The 25,213-nt window shown below is 36.5% G+C and overlaps 1 protein-coding gene across 1 annotated transcript in view; it reads left to right on the top strand.

The window, feature by feature from the left end:
- The first annotated feature begins 3,407 nt into the window (after positions 1 to 3,407).
- The window catches only part of LOC128665088 (sulfate transporter-like), a 33,948-nt gene continuing 12,142 nt past the window's right edge, over positions 3,408 to 25,213 (top strand). Inside the window, exon 1 of the mRNA XM_053719836.1 lies at positions 3,408 to 3,459. Coding sequence (XP_053575811.1) covers positions 3,451 to 3,459 — 9 coding nt within the window. The 5' untranslated portion in view covers positions 3,408 to 3,450. The remainder of the gene's footprint in view (positions 3,460 to 25,213) is intronic.

Here is a 25,213-nt window from a genome sequence, read left to right as displayed (position 1 = left end):
AGTAGCAATTAGCGCTTATAAAATTAACCAGAGATCAGATCTCTGGTTAATTTTACATATATATACAGGTGTCCCTCGGTTTACAACGGTTCAATTTGCACCGTTTCAGAATAACAACCTTTTTTTCAGTCATGTGACTGCTATTGAAAAGCATTGAGAAGCAGTGCATTGATTAAAATAGCCAGTAGGTGGAGCTGTCCCCTTGTGTTGCAGCAAAGATATGCAAGTCAAGCAAGCTAAAATGAATCAGTATGACTAGACCTGAGCTATCGAGCAGCTTTCATAGGAACAAGATCTTCCTGTATATAAATCAGTCCAGATTGGAATGCATGGAAATAATTGTTTGCAAAAGAATGCAAGTAAAGTGTGTGTTGTGTGATTATTTTATTAGGTTTATAATGCTGTTTAGCATTTAAAGTCTTCATTTCAAAGCTTTAAAAATAATGTATTAGGTGTTACTTATGACAATTTTTAGAGGTGCCTGGAACCTAACTCCCTCACTTCCCATTAACTTACATTATAAACTGGGTTTCAATTTACAACGGTTTCAATTTACAACCATTCCTTCTGGAACCTAACCCCGGCGTAAACTGAGGGCTACCTGTATATATATATATATATATATATATATATATATATATATATATATATATAAAGTACATATCCAAAAAGGCTTGCACTCTGTGGTCTTTAAATATCAAACAATGTTTAATGTGACGTTTCGGGGATAACTCTTCCCTTCCCCTGAGGAAGTATATTCAAAGTAGCATCATGAGCAACATAATGTCCCTTATTAAGCCTCCCATATTGTAAGAGAGACTCAAAATATTATGGGCTTGATTACAAGTGGTGCGTTAACTTATTGTGTCCCCTCAAACGGGCACATTACAAGTGGCTGGTTATTGCTACCGCGAGCTTGCAGTAGCAATTAGCGCTTATAAAATTAACCAGAGATCAGATCTCTGGTTAATTTTATAAAAGTGCCCCAAATACCCCCAAAATACAGTATAGTATATGTTATTAAAAATAAAAATTGTAGCATTTTTTATATTTTTATAAAATTACTGTACTATGCAGTATTTTGTGGTCTAAAGTTGGTGGAAGTGGGGTGTTAGAAAAAAAAACGTCACTGAAAAGTGCCTTTACATTGCGGTCTATGAGAACTGTGTTTTCTCTATAAATATGTATGTATATGCGTATACATATATATTTATGTGTTAATATGTGTATATACATATTAACACATAAAAATATATGTATATAATCATATACATATATATTTATAATTGCTGCCATCGCTGCACAACTTACCCACTTCACTGCACTAGTTCTTTTGCCATATCTCACGGCATGAGAATGAGGCTCCCATTGGAGCCTATGGAAGCACGTTCTCATTAGCGCAATGCTTCCCAGCAATGCGAACACGAGCTTGCATTCGCATTGCTGTCAACTTGTAATACCAGCACACATTAGTTTTGCGCAACATAAAAGTTTCACGAAACACTTCCAAAATACATTACGAAGTACAGTTATACTAATATTAACACTGTCTAATACAAATTATTTTAAAATAAATATTGCACACAAAAGTTATAAGGGCTCAAAGATACCAGATCTCGGGTGTTTTACATTGACATACATACACATACAGTACATAAAGAAACTGATTTATATATGTTTAAAGGGACACTGAACACAAATTTTTTCTTTCATGATTCAGATAGAGCATGCAATTTTAAGCAACTTTCTATTTTACTCCTATTATCAATTTTTCTTCGTTCTCTTGCAATGTTTATTTAAAAACAAAGGCATCTAAGCTTTTTTATTAGTTCAGTACTCTGGAAGCACTTTTTTATTGGTGGATGAATTTATCCACCAATCATCAAGAACAACCCAGGTTGTTCACCAAAAATGGGCCGGCATCTAAACTTGCATTCTTCCATTTCAAATAAAGATATCAAGAGAATGAAGACAATTTGATAATAGGAGTAAATTAGAAAGTTGCTTAAAATGTCATGCTCTATCTGAATCACAAAAGAAAATATTTGGGTTCAGTGTCCCTTTAACTAGGGAGATAATGAAAAGATTTTACATTACAATCTTATGCACATTAAACAATATCTCAGATGTATTTTCAAAGAGATATTCACATATAGATCTCAAGATATCTAGACATATATATATATATATATATATATATATACAGTATATTCATATACATATCTCACAATAAATAAATATATCAGTCCAAAAATCTTGACATACTGTATATAGAGAAATATTTATTTATAAATAAATACAACATATTCCGTTGCGAAAATATTTTCGCGATATGAAATATTTGCATTTTCATGTACACTTTTCAAGGAGAATACGTCATGGGCTTGCACAACATATTAGGGTTTTTCGGGGGGGGGGGGGGGTTCAATTTATCTTCTTCATTGACTTCTATTACGCAGCTTAACCCACGTGCAAAATAAGTTATTTAGCAACTTGTAATAGCTGTGCAACCCCAAATGTGAAAAACCCATAACACCCATGGTGTTTTCGCAACTGATTTGCTGCGTGACTTCTAAACTTGCCTGATATGTGGTACATTTGTCTTTATTATTATTGCTAGGCATATTATCATAACTAAAATATGTCAGGTGGGTACTCAAAATTACTATTATCTGACGAAAGTCTAAAAATGGCATACAGAAATAAATATGGCTGTAGAACACTCATGAGTTTCCAAAAGGCATCACATTTATAATTTACTTGAAATAATAGATTTAAGCAAAGACAAAATAATTTCTGTAAGATTCTTTTCCATCACATGTATAATATTAAAATCTAAAATTATGAATAGAATTTTTGAAATCCTATAAATAATGAGTTACTCATGTCAGTTGCCACATCACGTCGCTAATATTATTGTATTATTTATTATTATTATTTTAATTGTTATTATTATTAATAATAATAATAATATCATCATCATTTTATTTTGAAAGTTTAACAAATCTCTAGTTCAACTCAAAACAAAACTGATGAAATCTGAGCTGACCTTCCATAAAGTGTTTTGTCAACATCCCTTAACATTTTTAAGCAGATCTTACTGTAATCTATGTTTTTTATGTTTAGTTTAGTATTTTGTTAAATGTCCTTTTAAGGAGGCTGTGAATGATCTACAAGTATATTTTAAAATACTTTTATTGAAAGTTGAAGGTTATACTAGAGACAGAATGGAATTTTATCTTGTGTCATCTGACAGATGTTTCTGTTGTCTAAACTTTGTTTCCCCAATTACAATCTATGTAAATGATTGGTTATTTTTGTTTTACAAAGGAAAGAATCTGATTGGATGTTTTTTTTTTTTTTGCTCTTCAATTTAGAAACATATAAAAATGATGGATTGAGAGGTTTACAGAAACAGACTTCTAATAACTGAAGAGCAGATCACTCATCATGAAACAGGTTTGTTTTCTACTTTTTGATGTATACATACAACATCTAACATGATATTTAGCAATCAAATGCCTACAGAGTAATTTTAACAAAGTTGTAGGACCAACACACCTTTAAACATAAATGTCCTGCAGGTTTCAAGGTGGGTACAACACAATCATAATCAGAGCAAAAACCCCTTGCTCCAAATAATCAAGTGTCCAAAGAAATGTTGCACTCTCAGGTGTGGAAAAGTGAGATAACCTTTATTAGGTAGACAGCAACATTTCGGGGGAACCTGCTCCTTCGTCGAGCTTGACAAAGGGGCAGGTACCCCAAAACGTTGCTGTCTACCTAATAAAGGTTATTTCACTTTTCCACACCTGAGAGTGCAACATTTCTTTGGACACTTTACAGAGTAATTTTAGTTATTAAAAAGTAATAGCTTTGTCACATTAAACAAATATCACCATTTTATCTTTATCTTACTAGGTGTTAAGAAAACAAAAACTCATAACAAGATCCCTTAAAAAGTTACTTGCATTAAAGATGGAGAAAGTTATAGAACTGAGTCATTAACAAATATTTGTTTTGCCAAATAAAGATAAGACTAAGTTTAAGTGCACTATGTAAAATATTTATTTAAGGTACGTATATGCAGGTTTTACTAAACAATTTTAAATGCTGATTTTCTGTACCTTCCCTTATTCTGATCCACATGAAAAAACTGTGGGTGTTATTTTTGAAATAATGATAATTATAATGCTAAGTGTGTATAACTTTGTTAAATTAACCATGTGTTAGGCAGTAAATATAAAACCGTGACAAACCATCTATGTTGCATCTAGGGTTGCCACCTCAGCCACGCTTTCCTGGACACTTATGAGTTACACATGCTGCAGGGTGTGCAGAGGGAAACATGCATTGTGCTGCTGGACAGCACAAAAATTGCGACCTTGGACAGCACAATACATGTTCCTCCCTGCACACCCTGCAGCATGTGTATCTCATAAGTGTCCAAGAAAACATAGCTAAGGGGGAAACCCTAGTTGTAGCTATACATTCAATATTACAATTCTGACATTAATGCTATGCATGTTGCTTCAACATAGTTTTGATATAGTAAGATTTATTTTTATTTGCACAGTTTTGTACATTAGTATGCTGTAAGCTCTAAAATTAAACTGCTTCTGTGACAATTAACTGAACAAAAAATGTATTTAGCTTAAAGGGACATTCCAGCCATAATTTGAATCCACATGGATGAGTTTCAGTTTTAAATAGAAGCATTTTTGCAATATACATGTATTAGCAAAAATGCTTCTAGTAAAAGCTATGGCTGTTTCAAAACTGTATTTAAGTATGCACCGTGCACCAGTGTTTTAACACATCACTTGGTCAGAGAGCCTAAGGTGCGTCTATCATCTGGTAAGGACTCAATGTGTTTGACAGAAAGATCACCCAGCGCCTGTTGGTATTGACCCTTGGCTAAGATAAATTGACCCCTAGTGGTCAATAGACAAACAATCAGACTTAAAAAATATATCAAAGCGCCAACAATAGAGGCAGGGTCTTGTCTTAAATAGATTACTTTGACAATATTTATTACAATAATGTTTAAAATCTGATCATTCCATTTCTGGAAGATTAAGATACATGAGTTAAATAGCAATGTGAGTAAGCAACTATTTACAATTACCTCTTATTAAAAATGACTGTTTATCAACATGGAATTTTCGAGTAAATACAATGAATAAAATATATATAAACACCGTGAGTAGATTCTCCAATTTCAGTCACAAAATAAAATAAAAATAAAAATCACATAAAAGTCAATAAAATCCTTATATTCCCTCATGGATCCATGTTTACAATCTAAAATTTAACAATGTTAACAGTCTCTATAAGGTAAGATTGACCCAAATCTTTTGATAACGATTTAGAGGATTTTAAAGCTCACCTACTAGTTAGGTGTGAAGGGATTTTAATTTCCCCTTTAACTTATTGTCTTCCGTGCCTATTGCAAACTGTCTCTATTTTAAGGCTGCAATATACTAAAACAAAGCTTATCTGGTAGAGCTTTTGGCACAATTAATCATTTTTTTGCATACACTCCTAATATCTGAGCGGGTTACCGCTATTGCTCAGCGGGTTACCGCTATTTTAATCGCCGTGAAAAAGTGAATGATAGAACCAGTCACTATTTCAAGGCTATAGTTCACCACAACATAAGCTTACTGGTAGAGCTTGTTGCACAATTTTTCTGGTATTGACGAAACACTTCTATTTTTTCAGCGAGTAGCTACTTTTTCAATCGCCATGAAACAAGGTGATTACTAAGTGACTAATACAATCAAATAAACATGTGCAAACAACTTAAACATGTGCAAAATGTTCCACTGTGAGGAAAAATTATATATTGTGATGTAAGTGAAGTTTAAAATCTCACTCAATTTCAACTATGTATTTAACTTTCAAATTTTAACATAATACAAATCTGATCCAACTTTGGTTCAAAGCGCTATTTCTTAATGTGACGTGATATTAAACTTAAATACTGTGAATAGATCCTTAAAAAATAATCTCAAAGAATAATAGTGACTCTTCAATATTATATGTGGCTTGCCATATTGCCGTAGAAATGTCAGTTTATAAGATAATATTAGACGACTGATTGTCAAATGTTCTGAACCTTAGTTTTTAGTGGTTTGGGTTAGTCCCCAGATGGTATTGTATTCCCAGGACCAGTGGAGTTGCCAATACTCCTTTTCAGTTCATATGTGCATATGCCTGCAGTTGTGTGCGGCTCAATCCCTCAGCTTCCCAAGTGTTTGTAACTCTGCACAGCTCGATCCCTCTGTTAAAACAAGTAAAAGCAATAGTGCAGATTGCAAATATAATTCCTAGTGTAAGAAATACACTTACCAGCCAACGCGTTTCGGTCGTTAATCGACCTTTCTCAAGACTCAAGTCTTGAGAAAGGTCGATTAACGACCGAAACTTGTTGTAAATAGTTGCTTACTCACATTGCTATTTAACTCATGTATTTTAATCTTCCAGAAATGGAATGATCAGATTTTAAACATTGTTGTAATAAATATTGTCAAAGTAATCTATTTAAGACAAGACCCTGCCTCTATTGTTGGCGCTTTGATATATTTTTTAAGTCTGAATGACTCAATGTGTTAATTATTTGCAGTATACAAGCCCCACTAGTGCTCTGAGCAGCTGCACTATTTAAAATGCTGGTGCACTGAAAATATCTAGCTATACTTCATATGCACATGCAGAGAAAAATGTTAACACTAAAACAGTGATAACTTTTACTAGAAGCATTTTTTTGCCAATACATATTTATTGCAAATACTGTATGTTTCTATTCAAATATGTAATTAATCTATGTGCATTTAAATTTTGACTAGAAAGTCCCTTTAAATAGATAGAACATGCAATTTTAAACAACTTTCCATTTTACTTCTATCATTAATTTTGCTTAATTCTCATTGTATCCTTTGTGAAAGTGTATCCTGGGTGAGCTCAAGCGCATGCACATGTCCTTAGCCATCTGGCAACAATGTGTACAAGAATGTTTAACACAATGTTATACATAGTTGCAAACTCTGCTCCCATAATGTGTCTGTAGCATTCTATGGCAATTGTGTTATAACATTGCTATAAACATTGTTTGCAAACACTGAAACCAGATGGCTAAAAACATGTGCACACTGCTAAGCTCACCTAGTTTTACTCTTTAACAAAAGATACCAGGAGAATTAAGCAAAATTGACAACAGAACTAAATTAGAAAGTTGTTTAAAATGTCCAATCCATTTAAGTTTAATATTGACTTTACTGTCCCTTTAATATTTTAATATTAATGTATCTGGATTAACATGCACCATTGATTGACTTTGCGTTCTACATGTAAGCTACAATCTTGCACATATTTGAAATATTTGCTAACTAAAGTCAATGTGGTTGATGTTTAGTGTTACATGATTTTTGTTATTGAATTCGTTTAGCATTACATATTAATGCTTTATGCAAGGTTATCTTCACATGTTACAATCATGTGGTACTGATTAGCTTTTAATGAGGTAAGATACATTTCTTTGTGGAATAAGGAAACTTAGCTGTAGATGGTTGTTTCCCTATCTCTTATAATTGGTTTGAATAGGCTCCGAAATACATGGGCCTCGATCCGATAAAAATCGTCGCCCGCAAAAGCTGGCGCCGCCAATATTTGCGCTGGTTTGGTATCACATATACGGCGTAACCTAGAAGTTACGCGCGTATATATTTCTGCCGTCGCCCGTAGTTTTTTGGGCCATAAGCAGGCATACCAAACCAGCGCAGTTTGGTATCCAATATACAGCGTAAGGACTTACCTGGCGAAAATGGAGAAATCTTACTCCATTTTCACCTTGCCACAAAAAGCAGCCGTAAGAAGCCTTACGCTGACTATTGGAGCCCCTAAACTAGCTACAAAATAAACCTAACACCTAACGCATGCGCAATGTCTATCTACCTGTCAACCGCGATCTGCTAAATAAAACCTAACACCTTACGCATGCGCAATGTCTATCTACCTGTCAACCGCGATCCCCTGCCGCAATACCTAATAAAGTATATAACCCCTAAACCGCCGCCATCTACATAAACTAACCCCTTACTGTGAGCCCCTAAAACCGCCACCATCCAACTGATCTATCCCCTAATGTGAGCCCCTAAAACCGCCACCATCTAACTGATCTTTCCCCTAATGTGAGCCCCTAAAACCGCCATCATCTACCTGATCTATCCCCTAATGTGAGCCCCTAAAACCGCCACCATCTACCTGATCTATCCCCTAATCTGACCCCTTACACCGCCGCCAGCTATATTAATATTATTAACCCCTAATCTAATATCCATAAAGTAATAAGCTCTATTACCAGCCCTTAAAAGGGCCTTTTGCGGGGCTTTGCCCCAAAGTTAACAGCTCTTTTGCCCTATAACCTGCCCTCCCTACACCGCCGCCATCTATATTAATGGTATTAACCCCTAATGTAAGCCCCTTACACCGCCGCCATCTATATTAAAATTATTAACCCCTAATTTAATCTACCTACCCCGCCACCAGCTATATTATCTATATTAACCCTAAGTATATTATAGTTAATATAGTTATTACATTATACATATTAACTATATTAACCCTAATTATATTAGGGTTAATATAGTTAATATAGTTACTATAGTATTTATATTAACTATATTAACTCTATCTAACCCTAACACCCCTAACTAAATTCTTATTAAATAAATCTAATATTAATATTATTAATAATAATTACATTGTAGCTATGTTAGGGTTTATATTTATTTTACAGGTAAATTGTTAATTATTTTAACTAGGTGCAATAGCTATTAAATAGTTATTAACTATTTAATAGCTATCTAGTTAAAATAATTACCCAATTACCTGTAAAATAAATCCTAACCTAAGTTACAAATACACCTACACTATCAATAAATTAAATAAACTATAAATATCTATCTAAAAATACAATTAAATAAACTAAACTAAATTACAAAACCCCCCACTAAATTACAAAAAATAAAAAAAAGATTACAAGATTTTTAAGCTAATTACACCTATTCTAAGCCCCCTAATAAAATAATAAAGCCCCCCAAAATAAAAAAAATTCCCTACCCTATTCTAAATTAAAAAAAGTTCAAAGCTCTTTTACCTTACCAGCCCTTAAAAGGGCCTTTTGTGGGGGCATGCCCCAAAGAAAACTGCTCTTTTGCCTGAAAAAAAAAACACAATACCACCCCCCAACATTACAACCCACCACCCACATACCCCTATTCTAAACCCACCCAAACCCCCCTTAAATAAACCTAACACTACCCCCCTGAAGATCTCCCTACCTTGTCTTCACCACACCGGGCCGAACTCCTCATCCGATCCAGGCAATGTCTTTATCCAAGCGGCAGCAAAGTCTTCTTCCATCCGGCAGCATCTTCCATCAAACGGCATCTTCAATCTTCATACTTCGCTCCTCCGACGCGGAGCATCCATCCCGGCCGACGACTGAACGACGAATGAGGTACCTTTAAATGACGTCATCCAAGATGGCGTCCATCGAATTGCGATTGGCTGATAGGATTCTATCAGCCAATCGGAATGGGGCGCGATCCGATATACGGCGTAGTTTGCGGCGCAAGCGAAGGAACTCGCGTCGCCCGCAGTTTCAGCTCACATCTCGAGCTATCCAATATACGGCGCCATCAGATGCTAACGTGCCGTAAGTCGGATAAACCAGTGATGTCCAGAAATCTGCGCAAGTACAAATTTCTGGGGTCGCCAGTGACTTAAGGCACGTTAGAAACTGCCGGCGCCTACAAAATCTGACTAAAGTATGAAATCACCCGCACTGTCTAACACGCCTCCCTAACATAGCCCGACACGTCTAACACGCCTCCCTAACATAGCCCGACACGTCTAACCCTCTATCTGCTATCCCCCCTCACTATCCTAACAATAAAAAAAGTTATTAATCCCTAAAACGCTGCTCCCAAACCCCGCCGCAATCTAATACAGTTATTAACCCCTAAACCGCTGCTCCCGGACCCCCTGCCAGCTATATTAAATCTATAACCCCCTAAAGTGAGCCCATACCCCGCCGACATCTACCTTACCTACCCCCTAAAGTGAGCCTCTACCCCGCCGCCATCTATTTTAAAATTATTAACCCCTAATTTAATCCCCCTACCCCGCCACCATCTATATTAAATTATTTAACCCCTAAAATACTAAACTATCCCTACCACTAAACCTAAGTCTAACCCTACAAATAGCCCTGAAAAGGGCTTTTTGCGTGGCATTGCCCCAAAGTAACAGCTCTTTTGCCAGCCCTTAAAAGGGCTTTTTGCGGGGCATGCCCCAAAGAATTCAGCTCTTTTACTAGCCCCGCTTTTGGCGGGGCTTTGTCACAAAGTAAACTGCTCTTTTGCCTACAATCTACATCCCCCTACACCGCGGCCACCTATAATAAATGTATTAACCCCTAATCTAATCCCCCTACACCGCCGCCAGCTATATTAACTATATTAACCCTAATTATATTAGGGTTAATATAGTTAATATAGTTATTATATTATATATATTTTAAGTATAATAACCCTATCTAACTCTAACATCCCTAACTAAACTCTTATTAAGATAAATCTAATATTAATATTATTAATTAAAATATTCCTATTTAAATCTAAAAACTTACCTATAAAATAAACCCTAAGATAGCTACAATATAATTAATAATTACATTGTAGCTATCTTAGGGTTTATATTTATTTTACAGGTAAATTGTTAATTATTTTAACTAGGTATAATAGCTATTAAATAGTTATTAACTATTTAATAGCTACCTAGTTAAAATAGTTACCCAATTACCTGTAAAATAAATCCTAACCTAAGTTACAAATACAACTAGACTAGCAATAAATTAAATAAACTACAAATATCTATCTAAAAATACAATTAAATAAACTAAACTAAATTACAAAAACAAACAAACACTAAATTACAAAAAATAAAAAAAAAGATTACAAGATTTTTAAGCTAATTACACCTATTCTAAGCCCCCTAATAAAATAATAAAGCCCCCCAAAATAAAAAAATTTCCCTACCCTATTCTAAATTAAAAAAAAGTTCAAAGCTCTTTTACCTTACCAGCCCTTAAAAGGGCCTTTTGCGGGGCATGCCCCAAAGAAAACTGCTCTTTTGCCTGAAAAACCCCCCACAATACCACCCCCCAACATTACAACCCACCACCCACATACCCCTAATCTAACCCAAACCCCACTTAAATAAACCTAACACTACCCCCCTGAAGATCTCCCTACCTTATCTTCACCACGCCGAACCAATCAGCCAATCAGATTGAACTTGAATCTGATTGGCTGATTCAATCAGCCAATCAGATTTTTCTACCTTAATTCCGATTGGCTGATAGAATCCTATCAGCCAATCGGAATTCGATGGACGCCATCTTGGATGACGTCATTTAAAGGTACCTCATTCGTCATTCAGTCGTCGGCCGGGATGGATGCTCCGCGTCGGAGGAGCGACGAATGAAGATTGAAGATGCCGTTTGATGGAAGATGCTGCCGGATGGAAGAAGACTTTGCTGCCGCTTGGATAAAGACATCGCCCGGATCGGATGAGGAGTTCAGCCCGGTGTGGTGAAGACAAGGTAGGGAGATCTTCAGGCGGGTAGTGTTAGGTTTATTTAAGGGGGGGTTTGGGTTAGATTAGGGGTATGTGGGTGGTGGGTTGTTATGTTGGGGGGTGGTATTGTGTTTTTTTTTTCAGGCAAAAGAGCAGTTTTCTTTGGGGCATGCCCCCACAAAAGGCCCTTTTAAGGGCTGGTAAGGTAAAAGAGCTTTGAACTTTTTTTAATTTAGAATAGGGTAGGGAATTTTTTTTATTTTGGGGGCTTTATTATTTTATTAGGGGGCTTAGTATAGGTGTAATTAGCTTAAAAATCTTGTAATCTTTTTTTTTATTTTTTGTAATTTAGTGGGGGGTTTTGTAATTTAGTTTAGTTTATTTAATTGTATTTTTAGATAGCTATTTATAGTTTATTTAATTTATTGATAGTGTAGGTGTATTTGTAACTTAGGTTAGGATTTATTTTACAGGTAATTGGGTAATTATTTTAAATAGATAGCTATTAAATAGTTAATAACTATTTAATAGCTATTGCACCTAGTTAAAATAATTAACAATTTACCTGTAAAATAAATATAAACCCTAACATAGCTACAATGTAATTATTAATTATATTGTAGCTATCTTAGGGTTTATTTTATAGGTAAGTATTTAGATTTAAATAGGAATATTTTAGTTTATAATATAAATTAGATTTATTTAATAAGAATTTAGTTAGGGGTGTTAGGGTTAGATAGAGTTAATATAGTTAATATAAATACTATAGTAACTATATTAACTATATTAACCCTAATATAATTAGGGTTAATATAGTTAATATATATAATGTAATAACTATATTAACTATAATATACTTAGGGTTAATATAGGTAATATAGCTGGCGGCGGGGTAGGTAGATTAAATTAGGGGTTAATAATTTTAATATAGATGGCGGCGGTGTAAGGGGCTTACATTAGGGGTTAATACCATTAATATAGGTGGCGGGGGTGTAGGGAGGGCAGGTTATAGGGCAAAAGAGCTGTTAACTTTGGGGCAAAGCCCCGCAAAAGGCCCTTTTAAGGGCTGGTAATAGAGCTTATTACTTTATGGATATTAGATTAGGGGTTAATAATATTAATATAGCTGGCGGCGGTGTAAGGGGTCAGATTAGGGGATAGATCAGGTAGATGGCGGCGGTTTTAGGGGTTCATATTAGGGGATAGATCAGTTAGATGGTGGCGGTTTTAGGGGCTCACATTAGGGGATAGATCAGTTAGATGGTGGCGGTTTTAGGGGCTCACATTAGGGGATAGATCAGTTAGATGGTGGCGGTTTTAGGGGCTCACATTAGGGGATAGATCAGTTAGATGGTGGCTGTTTTAGGGGCTCACAGTAGGGGGATCAGTTAGATGGTGGCGGTTTTAGGGGCTCACAGTAGGGGGTTAGTTTATGTAGATGGCGGCGGTTTATGGGTTAAATACTTTATTAGGGATTGTGGAGGGGGATTGCGGTTGACAGGTAGATAGAGATTGCGCATGCGTTAGGTGTTAGGTTTTATTTAGCAGATCGCGGTTGACAGGTAGATAGACATTGCGCATGCGTTAGGTGTTAGGTTTATTTAGCAGCTAGTTTAGGGAGTTACGGGGCTCCAATAGTCAGCGCAAGGCTTCTTACGGCTGCTTTATGTGGTGAGGTGAAAATGGAGTAAGATTTCTCCATTTTCGCCACGTAAGTCCTTACGCTGTATATTGGATACCAAACTGCGCTGGTTTGGTATACCTGCCTATGGCCCAAAAAACTACGGGCGACGGCAGAAATATACGTGTGTAACTTCTAGGTTACGCCGTATATGTGATACCAAACCAGCGCAAGTATTGGCGTCGCCAGCTTTTGTGGGCTACGATTTTTATCGGATCGAGCCCATGATGAGTCATCCAAAACTATTTACATTTAGCCATAAATATCTATGTTTCTATGAGTATATGTAGATGTAAGAATATAACTATAAATACATTTATATAAATGTTAATATTTGAAAATAATAAAAACAATAAAAAAATGCCTTGTACAAGATATTGAAAACAATAATGTGCAAAACGTCTTTGATACCATGGGGTCTATTTATGATAGTGCGGATGGACATGATGCGATGTAGCGTATCATGTCCGCCGCACATCAATAAATGCCGACAGCATACGCTGTCGGCATTTATCATTGCACCAGCAGTTCTTGTGAACTGCTGGTGCAATTCTTCCCCCTGCAGATTTGCGGCCAATCGGCAGCTAGCAGGGGTTGTCAAGGGTTGATTTCTGTCCGCCGCCTCAGAGCAGGCGGACAGGTTATGAAGCAGCGGCCTTTAGACCATACGGAGCTTGATAAATAGGCCCCCAGATGCAGATTTTTATTTAAAAAAAAAAACATATTTAAACTAGTTTTCTATTTGTCTCTCTTTGTAAAAACAAGGCTGTGGGGAAACCCTATTAGATAATTCATGTTCCACACAGACACACATCCTTGTAGGACAGTCTCTTTTATTGCCTGTTATATATTTTCCTCAGTGGGGAAGATAGAGAAGGTGAGACTTAAAGGGACAGTCTATCATAGACTTTTAAAAGATAGATAATCCCTTTATTGCCTATTCCCCAGTTTTACATAACCAACACATTAGCACAGATTACAAAATAGAAACTCAGTGGAATTTAGAAAACCAACAATTTTCAGTTAAATTACAGGAAAGGGGGCAACATAAATAATACTTTTTTTTTAACTACACATAATAAAACATTTTATATTACAATCCTATATTGTTTAATCATCCTTTAACTGTCCCTATCTGCCCTCAGCAGAGGAAATAAGATATCACAGGAATCTCACAATGTTCTCCTGAAAGAATACAGTCAACACATACATTTTAAAAAAAACATTTTTTTTATTGCAAGCAACATTTTAAAGTATGCCTTAAAATACAGTAGGGGCTACATACAAAGATATGAAAGTATAACCTCCGCTATAATGAATTAAAATCAATGACTCATACAAAGCTTTTTAGATGTGTGGATAGTAATCAACTATTCATTTTGTTTCTACTAATTATAGTACACACGTGCAATAAATGTGTGGACTGTACCCTGTATTTTTCCATAATAATATTTACTCAGCATAGTGGTTGCACAATAATGGCACACATAGTACATGGAATATAAGGTTCTGCATGTGCTTCACTTTGAAGCAGGGGCGGAACTATCGGTGATGCGAAGGTCGCGATCGCGACCGGGCCCACGAGGTCCCTCCCACAGGGGGGCCCAACTACAGACTGTTTTTTTGTTGTTGTTTTTTTAATTTAATTTTAAATGTATTTATTTTTGTTCGCTGCCACCCAGACTCACTTGCCATTTTGGCACGCCGCGCACTGTTGCGCAGATACTTAGGCTAGAGCAGAGGGCCCACTGCCCAGGGCGGAAGTAAAGCCTAGACTAGAGTTGTCCACCTCCTCCTCCTGACTGACTGCGCGTGTATCGGCTTGTGACTGCACGTGCAGTCTAGTCAGGAGTCTGTCTGGGACATCTGGCAGTCTGTCGCATCAGAGAGGAGCAGCACGGTCAAACTCATCAGCACAACGGTCGGTAAGCCAGCGTGTAAGCCTGGGCGGGGGGTCGGGGAGCACACACTAAGCAGTGAGTGTACACGGTTGAAGACACTCAGAGGGATGGGATCCGAAACAGGCGTGACCTGCAGCTAGCAGCACAGCTCAGCCGGCAAAGCAGGGGATCAGGAAAGGTAAAGTGTACTAATAAACAGCACACTAGGTCTAGGAGTTTATTATCACACTAGGGGCTCCATGTACTAAGCCGTCAATTCATCCGTCATTGTAGACGCGGATAAACTCGCCGTTACTCGCCGCGGGCGAAATGGTGTCCGCTGTCGCTATGTACTAATATTCCCCCAATAAATAGACAAGTCTAGCCCGCCGCGAGCAGTTGCGGATTGTTGATAAATTTGACGCCTCGCTCGCCGCGACTAAGCTGATGGTACTTAACTTTCAGTTGAATTGTCTGGCCAATTATTAACACGTGACATGCAAGGTGTCACGAACATCATAGTAGTCGCGGGAATAGAATTTTGCTCCTATAAAAGTTCAACTTATCTAAACAACTTTATTATTGTTCAAAATTTTTTGAAGAGTGATAACAGAGCGTTATTTTTGTAATATTTATTTACAATTTGGATATGGCTTCATCTGGATCTGATAATATATAAATATTAATATAAAAATAATTATAAAGATTGACAACTAACAATACAAATTTAAATAGATTACTCTTTAATTACAGTCGACAAATTGGGCGCAATTTATGTACATGGAAATGAGAGACAAATTAGACGCCAGTTATGCTGTAAGTACAATGCTGATATTACTGCCTTTTATATATGTCTAGACTGGCGTCTAGATTGACTTTCCTATTGTTTTGTACCTTGCCCGCCACCTAAAAGGTGGCGAGGCAAAAATAGCGAGGTGGGAGCGGAAATTGTAGCGAGCGGACAAATAGATTTTTTAGTACATTCGTTTTTTGGCGAGTTGGTGGTCAAATGTGTCTAATTACAGTGAAAAATGGAGCGGTAGCGAGGTTTGGCGGATAAGTACGCTCGCAATTTTAAAGATGCGAGTTTTAACATAATTGACGGCTTTGTACATATCAGTTTGCGAGTTTTGACGCGAGATTTGTTGCGGGTAGCTCGCTGACTGCTTAGTACATGGAGCCCTAGGTCTAGGAGTTTATTATCACACAGAGCAGACACTGATGTGCACAAATCAGAGTTGCAAGCACGTCGTTTAATTACAAGCAGGCAGACAAGCTATTGGTGTGAGATGTTCATAAATGATCAATCCTGTTAAAAAAAGGAAAATAGGTCATGCATAGTAGGAGAAAATCTAGGAACATTTTTTAATAGGCGACTTGTTGGGTTTACCTTATCAAAATATAAGATGTATAAATATGTATCTAGATAGATCATAGATGGATGATCATTAACTATGGATGTGGAAGTAAAAACAGATGTAAAGTAGCTTTAAAAGTATAGATTCGTAATGCATTAGAATTGGGTCTTATTTAAACAGTGTTAAAATATTGTTAATTGTAATGTTCAAAATGTATGTGATGATTTTATGGTTTAGCGAACTTAGCACACTAAGAACATTGATGGATAGAAAGATGGGGAGTTGTGGCGTCACTTTGTTACGTATTCTGAGCCTAACACCTGATTTCCCCACTACATGTGTCTGCTATTGTCCAGTGTGGCTGCTTCTTCCTAATACAGTGCTGTGTTTAGGGAACTGAAGGGAGAGGGAAGGAATAGGGTAGGATACAACAATGAGCCTGTCCTATGCATTTTCATAAAAACCAGGCAGAAATCACTTGTGTCTTTGCAGATCATAAAAATAAGGGAAGCAGCTTCAGAGGCCAAGTTCTCACTGTGACCATGATTCAATGGGCTTAAGTGCAGCTGTGCAGTTTAACTGTTGCCAAGGCTTATCTATGGCACCTTGTATTTGTCAAGCCATGAAGTAGTTATCTGTGAAGTTTGGCTGTATTTAGATTGTGTTTGTTATGTGGAAGTATAGATGTTGTATCAAGTGTTTTCTAGTTTTCACTGCAATGGCCACAATCGTTCTAACAGTATCTGGAATAGTAATTTATATGATAGTGTGTTAGCTTATACTACTCACATCAAAGTAATACATTGTGTAAGACTCAATGTATTACTTTGAAGATAGATATATAGAATAGATATATATATATATATAGATAGATAGATAGATAGATAGATAGATAGATAGATATGTATGTGTGTGTATACAGAACAATCATCAGTTATATATGCGTGTATATACAGCACATTCAGCTATATATGTGTGTGTATACAGCAAACACAAAAATGTTTTCTTGCACCTGGGCCCTGTGGTTTCTAGTTACGCCTCTGCTTTGAAGAATAAGTTATCTTCTATGAGAGCTTAGGAGCTGTCATGGAATAGGCTAAAATGTGCTTATTTTGCATTATGAACAAATGTAGTAAAGAAAATGTCTTTGTTTCTCATTATAAAGGGACATTAAAATAAAAATGTTTTTTTGAGCATTAATAATTAAAAGAAGCGTTTGTTCTCCCTTTATCCTTTATTTTATAGGATTAGGGGCACTTGCTAAGATACTTTAAAGTAATGGATACAATGTATGTTTTCCATTATGGCAGGTTGAATCTATGCTTTGCACAAGCTCTAAGCCTTAAAAGTTAAGCTCTTACTAATATACATAATGTTCTCTTTCATTCACAACTTAAGCTTTAATACTTCTGGTATGTAATAGGTTAATTTTTGACACAATCACCTGTCTGCACACTCACACGTAGGTTTGTATTTGTTATTAACCAATAGGAATTATATTCTGCTTTTAAATGAAGCAGCACTTGTGCATTCCATCAGCTATGATTACGGTATCACACCGAAACATGTCAGCTGGAAGCAACAAGTGCTGAGTGTTGTATGCTTTTTGACCCCCATGGTTTTTATCCACAAGTGGACTTCAAAAAAAGTTTTGACTTTATTTTACTGCATTGACCCTGAATTTCTTTCTACTGATTACTTCATTACGCCAGTATCTGGGGTCCTTAGGCTCGAAAGCCTCTCACTTAGCAGGCTGAGTTTGGATTCGCCTGCTCTTACAGCCCTGATTACGTCTGCTTGCTACCTACTGAAGATGAGACAAGGGATACACCGATTGGACACCGCACACCACGTGACCGGCTGTGCATACGTCATCGGACGCGCACTGTGTGAATTGAGAAACACACTGAATCGGCACATTACAGAGGACTCTGCAAGAAGCGGTGAGCAAAGGGGATCTATTTGCAGCACACGGAGCCGGAAGGATTGTGACAACGCAGCACCGCATTTGATGCAGTGAGTATAGCCAGCGATTTTACTGTGGCAATGTTAATCTCACATGGCATGTTCCATTTGTGCTGTTGGTTTGTCTGAAGAGTCCGGGGCAAGAGTGTGCAAGCATTTGAACTCTGTGCAAAGTTTTCTTTTTCAACGGACTGTCTAATCCCTTGTTTCTGGGCATATGTTGCAATCTTGCAAGTGAGAGTTGAGAATCATTCCCACAATGGGAGCTTTCTAATATAGTGCACTCTACTAACTTTCCTTTACTTATCGAATATCTTCTATGCTTCCTGGCAGCATATCAGTTTAGTGCATTTATTGAGCCTTTTCTACCATGGAGGTTTCTGTCGTTAATTATTACTCATTACTACCTGTGGATGAAAGAGGGTATGGAGATCAGGAACTGGACTCAATTTTCTCTACAGATATCACTACCTTTTCATTAAGTGAACTTTTTGATAAAATGGAGATTCTGCTAGTTAAAGAACACAGGTTACAATTCGATGTGTGGACATTTGAGAAATATATCAAATTAAATATTGTACCAAGGGGACTGAGGATTGCTAAATTTCCCACCTTTGAAGTCACTGATAGTGAATTTATTAACACATGGAATGCTGTTTTGACAGAATGCTCCTTTAGGCTAATGAATCTGTTGATTATGTATAAAATGAAACTGCTTACTAACATTAGAACAGAAATTGACACATTACAGCAAGTTTTGAATGACAAGAAACAGGATTTAGATTATTTAAAGTTTGATGGCATTCTCAGGGCTACACTTATTGAGTCTAAAAATCTCATTCTTAATATGTAGCACTCTAAGTATCTTCGAGACCAGTCAGACTATGATAATCAATCAGTTTACATCTGGAGTCACTCCAGTACTAATCCAAGGAGGTCTAGCAATAGAAGAGGCAGATCTAGGAGTAGAAACAGGAATAGAGGCAGAGGGGGTAATCATCAACAGAAAAACACTGACCCTTCACAGGTGGGACAATTCCAATACACGGATAGTGAGCCAGATTCAGGGGAAGAAGCAGGCACTTCAGGAAGTGAGATTGTAGTGGCTGCACCAAAAGGTATACTTAAGACCCCAGGCAAGCAGGTTAACATACAAACACCTGGACCCACACATAAAAATAATCAGGGTATACCCAATAAACCTACTAAACCTACACTCCAGAACACTAAGGATGGTAAAAATTCAAACACTAAATATGTGACTAGTGAACATCAGTCTTCCCAACAAGCGATTTCGAATACAGGTGAAGATAGGAGAGTTTTTGAACAGGTTTTTTACCAGTCCAGGGACAAAACTGGAATAGGTCAGGCCAAGCAGAACAAGCAGGACAGGTATACCCTAAGGGGAAACAGGAAAACCAAATACCAATAATGAATGCTGATACTAATAAATATAATGCTATCAACCTATCCAGTATATCACTCTCTGATGTACAACTTAGAGTATTAAGTTATGGAATGTCCTTTGCACCAACATGTACTTTTGATCTTTTCAGAACAATGTTGGATGTGAACAAGCTTATCAGGAATTTAACCCTGAAAAAACATTTTCAGGGAGATATGACAATGGCACAGGACCATCCTGATGTTCACACACAACAAGGTTCAGAAAATTTAAAATTTGTTGATTTTTCTGAAGCATGTGATGTCATTTCATTACAACAATTGGGAAGGAAAGGGGAAGTCCTAGATCCTTCTAACATGATATCTAACTTCAGTGGTTTTTAAAAAACCATCAGAATTTTACCCGATACAATCCAGAGGCACCACACTTGAAACTTTTTTCAAAAGAGTAGAGAATGATCTTACTCTACTCGCCTCTAAAACAGAGACTAATGGGGAATTTAAGACCAAATCTAACCTCACAATTACTGAAAGGAAGGCTATCACTGAATTACAGAAGAATAATAACATAGTGATACGCACAGCCGATAAGGGAGGTGCAGTAGTTGTTTTAGATAGGGAGGCCTATATTCACGAAGCACACAGACAGCTGCATGACACAGACAATTACCTTGAACTAGATAGAGATCCTACACAATGTTTCCAAAGGGATTTGAGGAGACTCTTGGATGATGGTTTGGAGGATGGGCACTTTGATTTTGCCACTTTTGAGTATTTGTATGTCGAATGCCCAGTGGTGCCCATCTTCCACCATCTTCCTAAAGTCCACAAAACACTGATAGAGGTAAAGGGTCGACCAATTATAAGTGGAATTGGGTCCATTTTTGAACACCTATCCCAATGGTTAGACGCTCTATTTTTTCCATTTGTAAAAAGTTTGCAGAGCTATCTGAGAGATACTAAAGATCTTTTAATTTTATTTGAAGATTTTTTGTGGGACTCTAGGGTACACATTTGGCTGACTGTGGATGTAGTCGCCCTTTATTCTTCAATCCCTCATGAAAAGGGTTTGGAGGCCATTAGGTACTTTCTGGAAAATTTCTCATCTTTAGATGGGCCTTTCATTGAATACATATTAAGGGCCACTCACTTTATGCTAACACACAATTATTTTCGGTTTGGGGAATCTTTCTATCTCCAAAGATGTGGGACAGCTATGGGGGCCAAATTTGCGCCCTCATATGCCAACCTCCTTATGGGCTGGTGGGAGATGTCCCACATCTTTGGAGACCGGAACCCCTATAGAGATCAGATATCCTTTTACAGGCGGTATATCGAAGATCTGCTTTTTGTGTGGTGTGGATCACCCTCAGACCTTTTAGACTTTGTTACAAGTCTTAATAACAATGATGTAGGCCTCAAATTTACATTTGAACACCATCATACTGAGATCAATTTTTTGGATCTCACTCTTAAAGCTGACAGGTCAGGTAAAATTCATAGCAGTACGTTTAGAAAGCCAATCACAAGGAATACCCTGCTCCATGCTAAGAGTTGTCACCCCAAGCATGTACCATTAGCAGTAGCTAAAGGGGAGATGATTAGGCTAAAACGTAATTGCAGTGAAGAATCAACTTTCCGAGAACAGAGAAAGGAACTTGAAAAGAGACTTACGGATAGAGGATACCCTAAACATGTCATCAAACAGGCACATGCACAAGTTGACAGAATAGATAGGGAGACCCTCCTTAAAGGATCCAGAACTCAGAATAAGACACAGGTTGCTATGACAGATAATAAAGTTACCTTTGTTACGGACTATAGCATGGAATACAAAGAAATCTGTAACATAGTCAATAAACACTTTAGAATGTTGGCAGCCGATGATAAGCTTGTGAATACAGTAGAGAAAGGCTTACGCTGCTCATTTAGAAGGAGTAAGACCCTAGGTAACATCCTCTCACCATCAGAGTTACCACCCTGCTCTGAGAAACCACAGGGTTCTTGGTTGAAACACAGGGGGATGTACAGATGTGGCAAATCCAGGTGTAAACCATGTGATCTTGCCATTATTTCAGATAAGTTTCATTCAACAGTCACAGGAGAAGAGTTTAAGATCCAGGCATGCCTTAACTGCACATCCTCCTATGTTATTTACTTACTCTCATGCACTGAATGTCATTTACAGTATGTAGGGCTCACTAGTACAGAGGTGAATACGAGGATTCGTAATCACCTTTCTACTATCAAAATTGGAGAAACTAGTACCCCACTAGTCAAACATTTTAAAACTGTACATAATCAGAGCAGTGCAACACTGAGATGGCAAGCCATCGAAAAGGCTACTATCCCCTTACGTGGAGGAGACAGATCCAACATTTTAGGTAAAAGGGAGATGTTCTGGATTTTTAAGTTACAAACTCGTGTCCCCAGGGGACTTAATTCAGAATATGATCTGATTAATTACTGGAAGTAGTGGGTTTCAAAATACTCCAAAGAATTTCATATATTGCAGCTATTTATTGAACCCTACATTCTTCAGTCTAAAAAGTCCTCACAATAAAAAATAATAAAATATAATGAAAAGGCTTTAGTTAGTTGGGTTATATTAAATCCCTACTTTTCTTCACTATTTACATAGTCTTAATCCTATATGAGTTTGGTTATAAACATTGACACTTACTGTTAGCTATACACACTAATTCTTACTAAACCCAGAGATGGTCTATGGTATTTATATGTGTTGCAACAGTTTTATGTTCTTTACCTTTGTTTTGACCAGTGAAATAAGAAAGAAAGAAAGTGTTATTACATTTTTTCTGAATTTTTTAATATTGCTCATAAAGCTTATCTACAGTATTTTAAATAAGCACTATTAAGCATAAAGCTGAGCATTAATAATTAAAAGAAGCGTTTGTTCTCCCTTTATCCTTTATTTTATAGGATTAGGGGCACTTGCTAAGATACTTTAAAGTAATGGATACAATGTATGTTTTCCATTATGGCAGGTTGAATCTATGCTTTGCTCAAGCTCTAAGCCTTAAAAGTTAAGCTTTAACTAATATACATAATGTTCTCTTTCATTCACAACTTAAGCTTTAATACTTCTGGTATGTAATAGGTTAATTTTTGACACAATCACCTGTCTGCACACTCACACGTAGGTTTGTATTTGTTATTAACCAATAGGAATTATATTCTGCTTTTAAATGAAGCAGCACTTGTGCATTCCATCAGCTATGATTACGGTATCACACCGAAACATGTCAGCTGGAAGCAACAAGTGCTGAGTGTTGTATGCTTTTTGACCCCCATGGTTTTTATCCACAAGTGGACTTCAAAAAAAGTTTTGATTTTATTTTACTGCATTGACCCTGGATTTCTTTCTACTGATTACTTCATTACGCCAGTATCTGGGGTCCTTAGGCTCGAAAGCCTCTCACTTAGCAGGCTGAGTTTGGATTCGCCTGCTCTTACAGCCTTGATTACGTCTGCTTGCTACCTACTGAAGACGAGACAAGGGATACACCGATTGGACACCGCACACCACGTGACCAGCTGTGCATACGTCATCGGACGCGCACTGTGTGAATTGAGAAACACACTGAATCGGCACATTACAGAGGACTCTGCAAGAAGCGGTGAGCAAAGGGGATCTATTTGCAGCACACGGAGCCGGAAGGATTGTGACAATGCAGCACCGCATTTGATGCAGTGAGTATAGCCAGCGATTTTACTGTGGCAATGTTAATCTCACATGGCATGTTCCATTTGTGCTGTTGGTTTGTCTGAAGAGTCCGGGGCAAGAGTGTGCAAGCATTTGAACTCTGTGCAAAGTTTTCTTTTTCAACGGACTGTCTAATCCCTTGTTTCTGGGCATATGTTGCAATCTTGCAAGTGAGAGTTGAGAATCATTCCCACAATGGGAGCTTTCTAATATAGTGCACTCTACTAACTTTCCTTTACTTATGGTATATATATATATATATAGATATATATATAGAATATATATATATATATATATATATATATATATAGATAGATAGATAGATAGATAGATAGATAGATAGATAGATATGTATGTGTGTGTATACAGAACAATCATCAGTTATATATGCGTGTATATACAGCACATTCAGCTATATATGTGTGTGTATACAGCAAACACAAAAATGTTTTCTTGCATCTGGGCCCTGTGGTTTCTAGTTACGCCTCTGCTTTGAAGAATAAGTTATCTTCTATGAGAGCTTAGGAGCTGTCATGGAATAGGTTAAAATGTGCTTATTTTGCATTATGAACAAATGTAGTAAAGAAAATGTCTTTGTTTCTCATTATAAAGGGACATTAAAATAAAAATGTTTTATTTAAGAATTAGAAAGAATTTATAGTATTACAAAAATCAGCATGCAAAATAGATGTTTTAAAACTGGCTTTTTGTTAGTAATGTATGGATTTTTTTCTGGAATATTGTCTATCTTACTTCTTCTGCTGGGGCCAATTCGATATAAGCAAACTCTTGCACATGTTAAGCAATCACTGGTCAAGAAGGTGGAATATTAAGGATCTGCATCCACAAAATGCCCTCCAACCTCTCTTGGGAAGTAGAAATAATATACATTTTAAACTTCAAATTACAGGAAAAGTAGGCAAAATAAATAATGAAAGTACATTACAAATTTTTTAAATAATAATAATTAAACATTTTCGGATAGATTGCCAGTGGAGCTGTAATTAGCACGTTTGTGCAACCTAACACCTATTGAGCTATAGCTGACACGAGTTAGTAATATTTGACATTTTAATGTTCTTCACATAGAAGAAAATGTTCTATTTATTTTTAAATAAATATATAAAATGTATTTTTGTAAAATATATATCTACACCTATGTATATAAATACAGGAATCACTATATATATATATATATATATATATATATATATATATTTATATTTAAAACTACGAAGAACATTTTACCCTATGTGAAGAACAATGAAATGTAAAATATTTACAGTGAGCATACAGTAAGACACATTATTAAAAATTATTAAATATTAATACTGAATAAAAATATTTCATGTTTTCAGGTTTTTGAGTGGAAAGGACTGCAAATTGTATGTATGTTGTGTATATATATATAGATATATATAGAGATATATATAGAGATAGATAGATAGATTGTAGTAGCCGTAAAAGTCCATTAGTTAAATATCAAAATAAAAAAGGTATTGCAGTATGCAGTAATACTTGCAGTAATACCTTTTTTTTTATTGGACTAACA

The sequence above is a fragment of the Bombina bombina genome, chromosome 6 (assembly GCF_027579735.1).
Source record: "Bombina bombina isolate aBomBom1 chromosome 6, aBomBom1.pri, whole genome shotgun sequence".
In the NCBI taxonomy this organism is placed as follows: Eukaryota; Metazoa; Chordata; class Amphibia; order Anura; family Bombinatoridae; genus Bombina; species Bombina bombina.
Note: the sequence above shows the minus strand (reverse complement) of the source record. Positions and strands in the feature narration are given on the sequence as shown.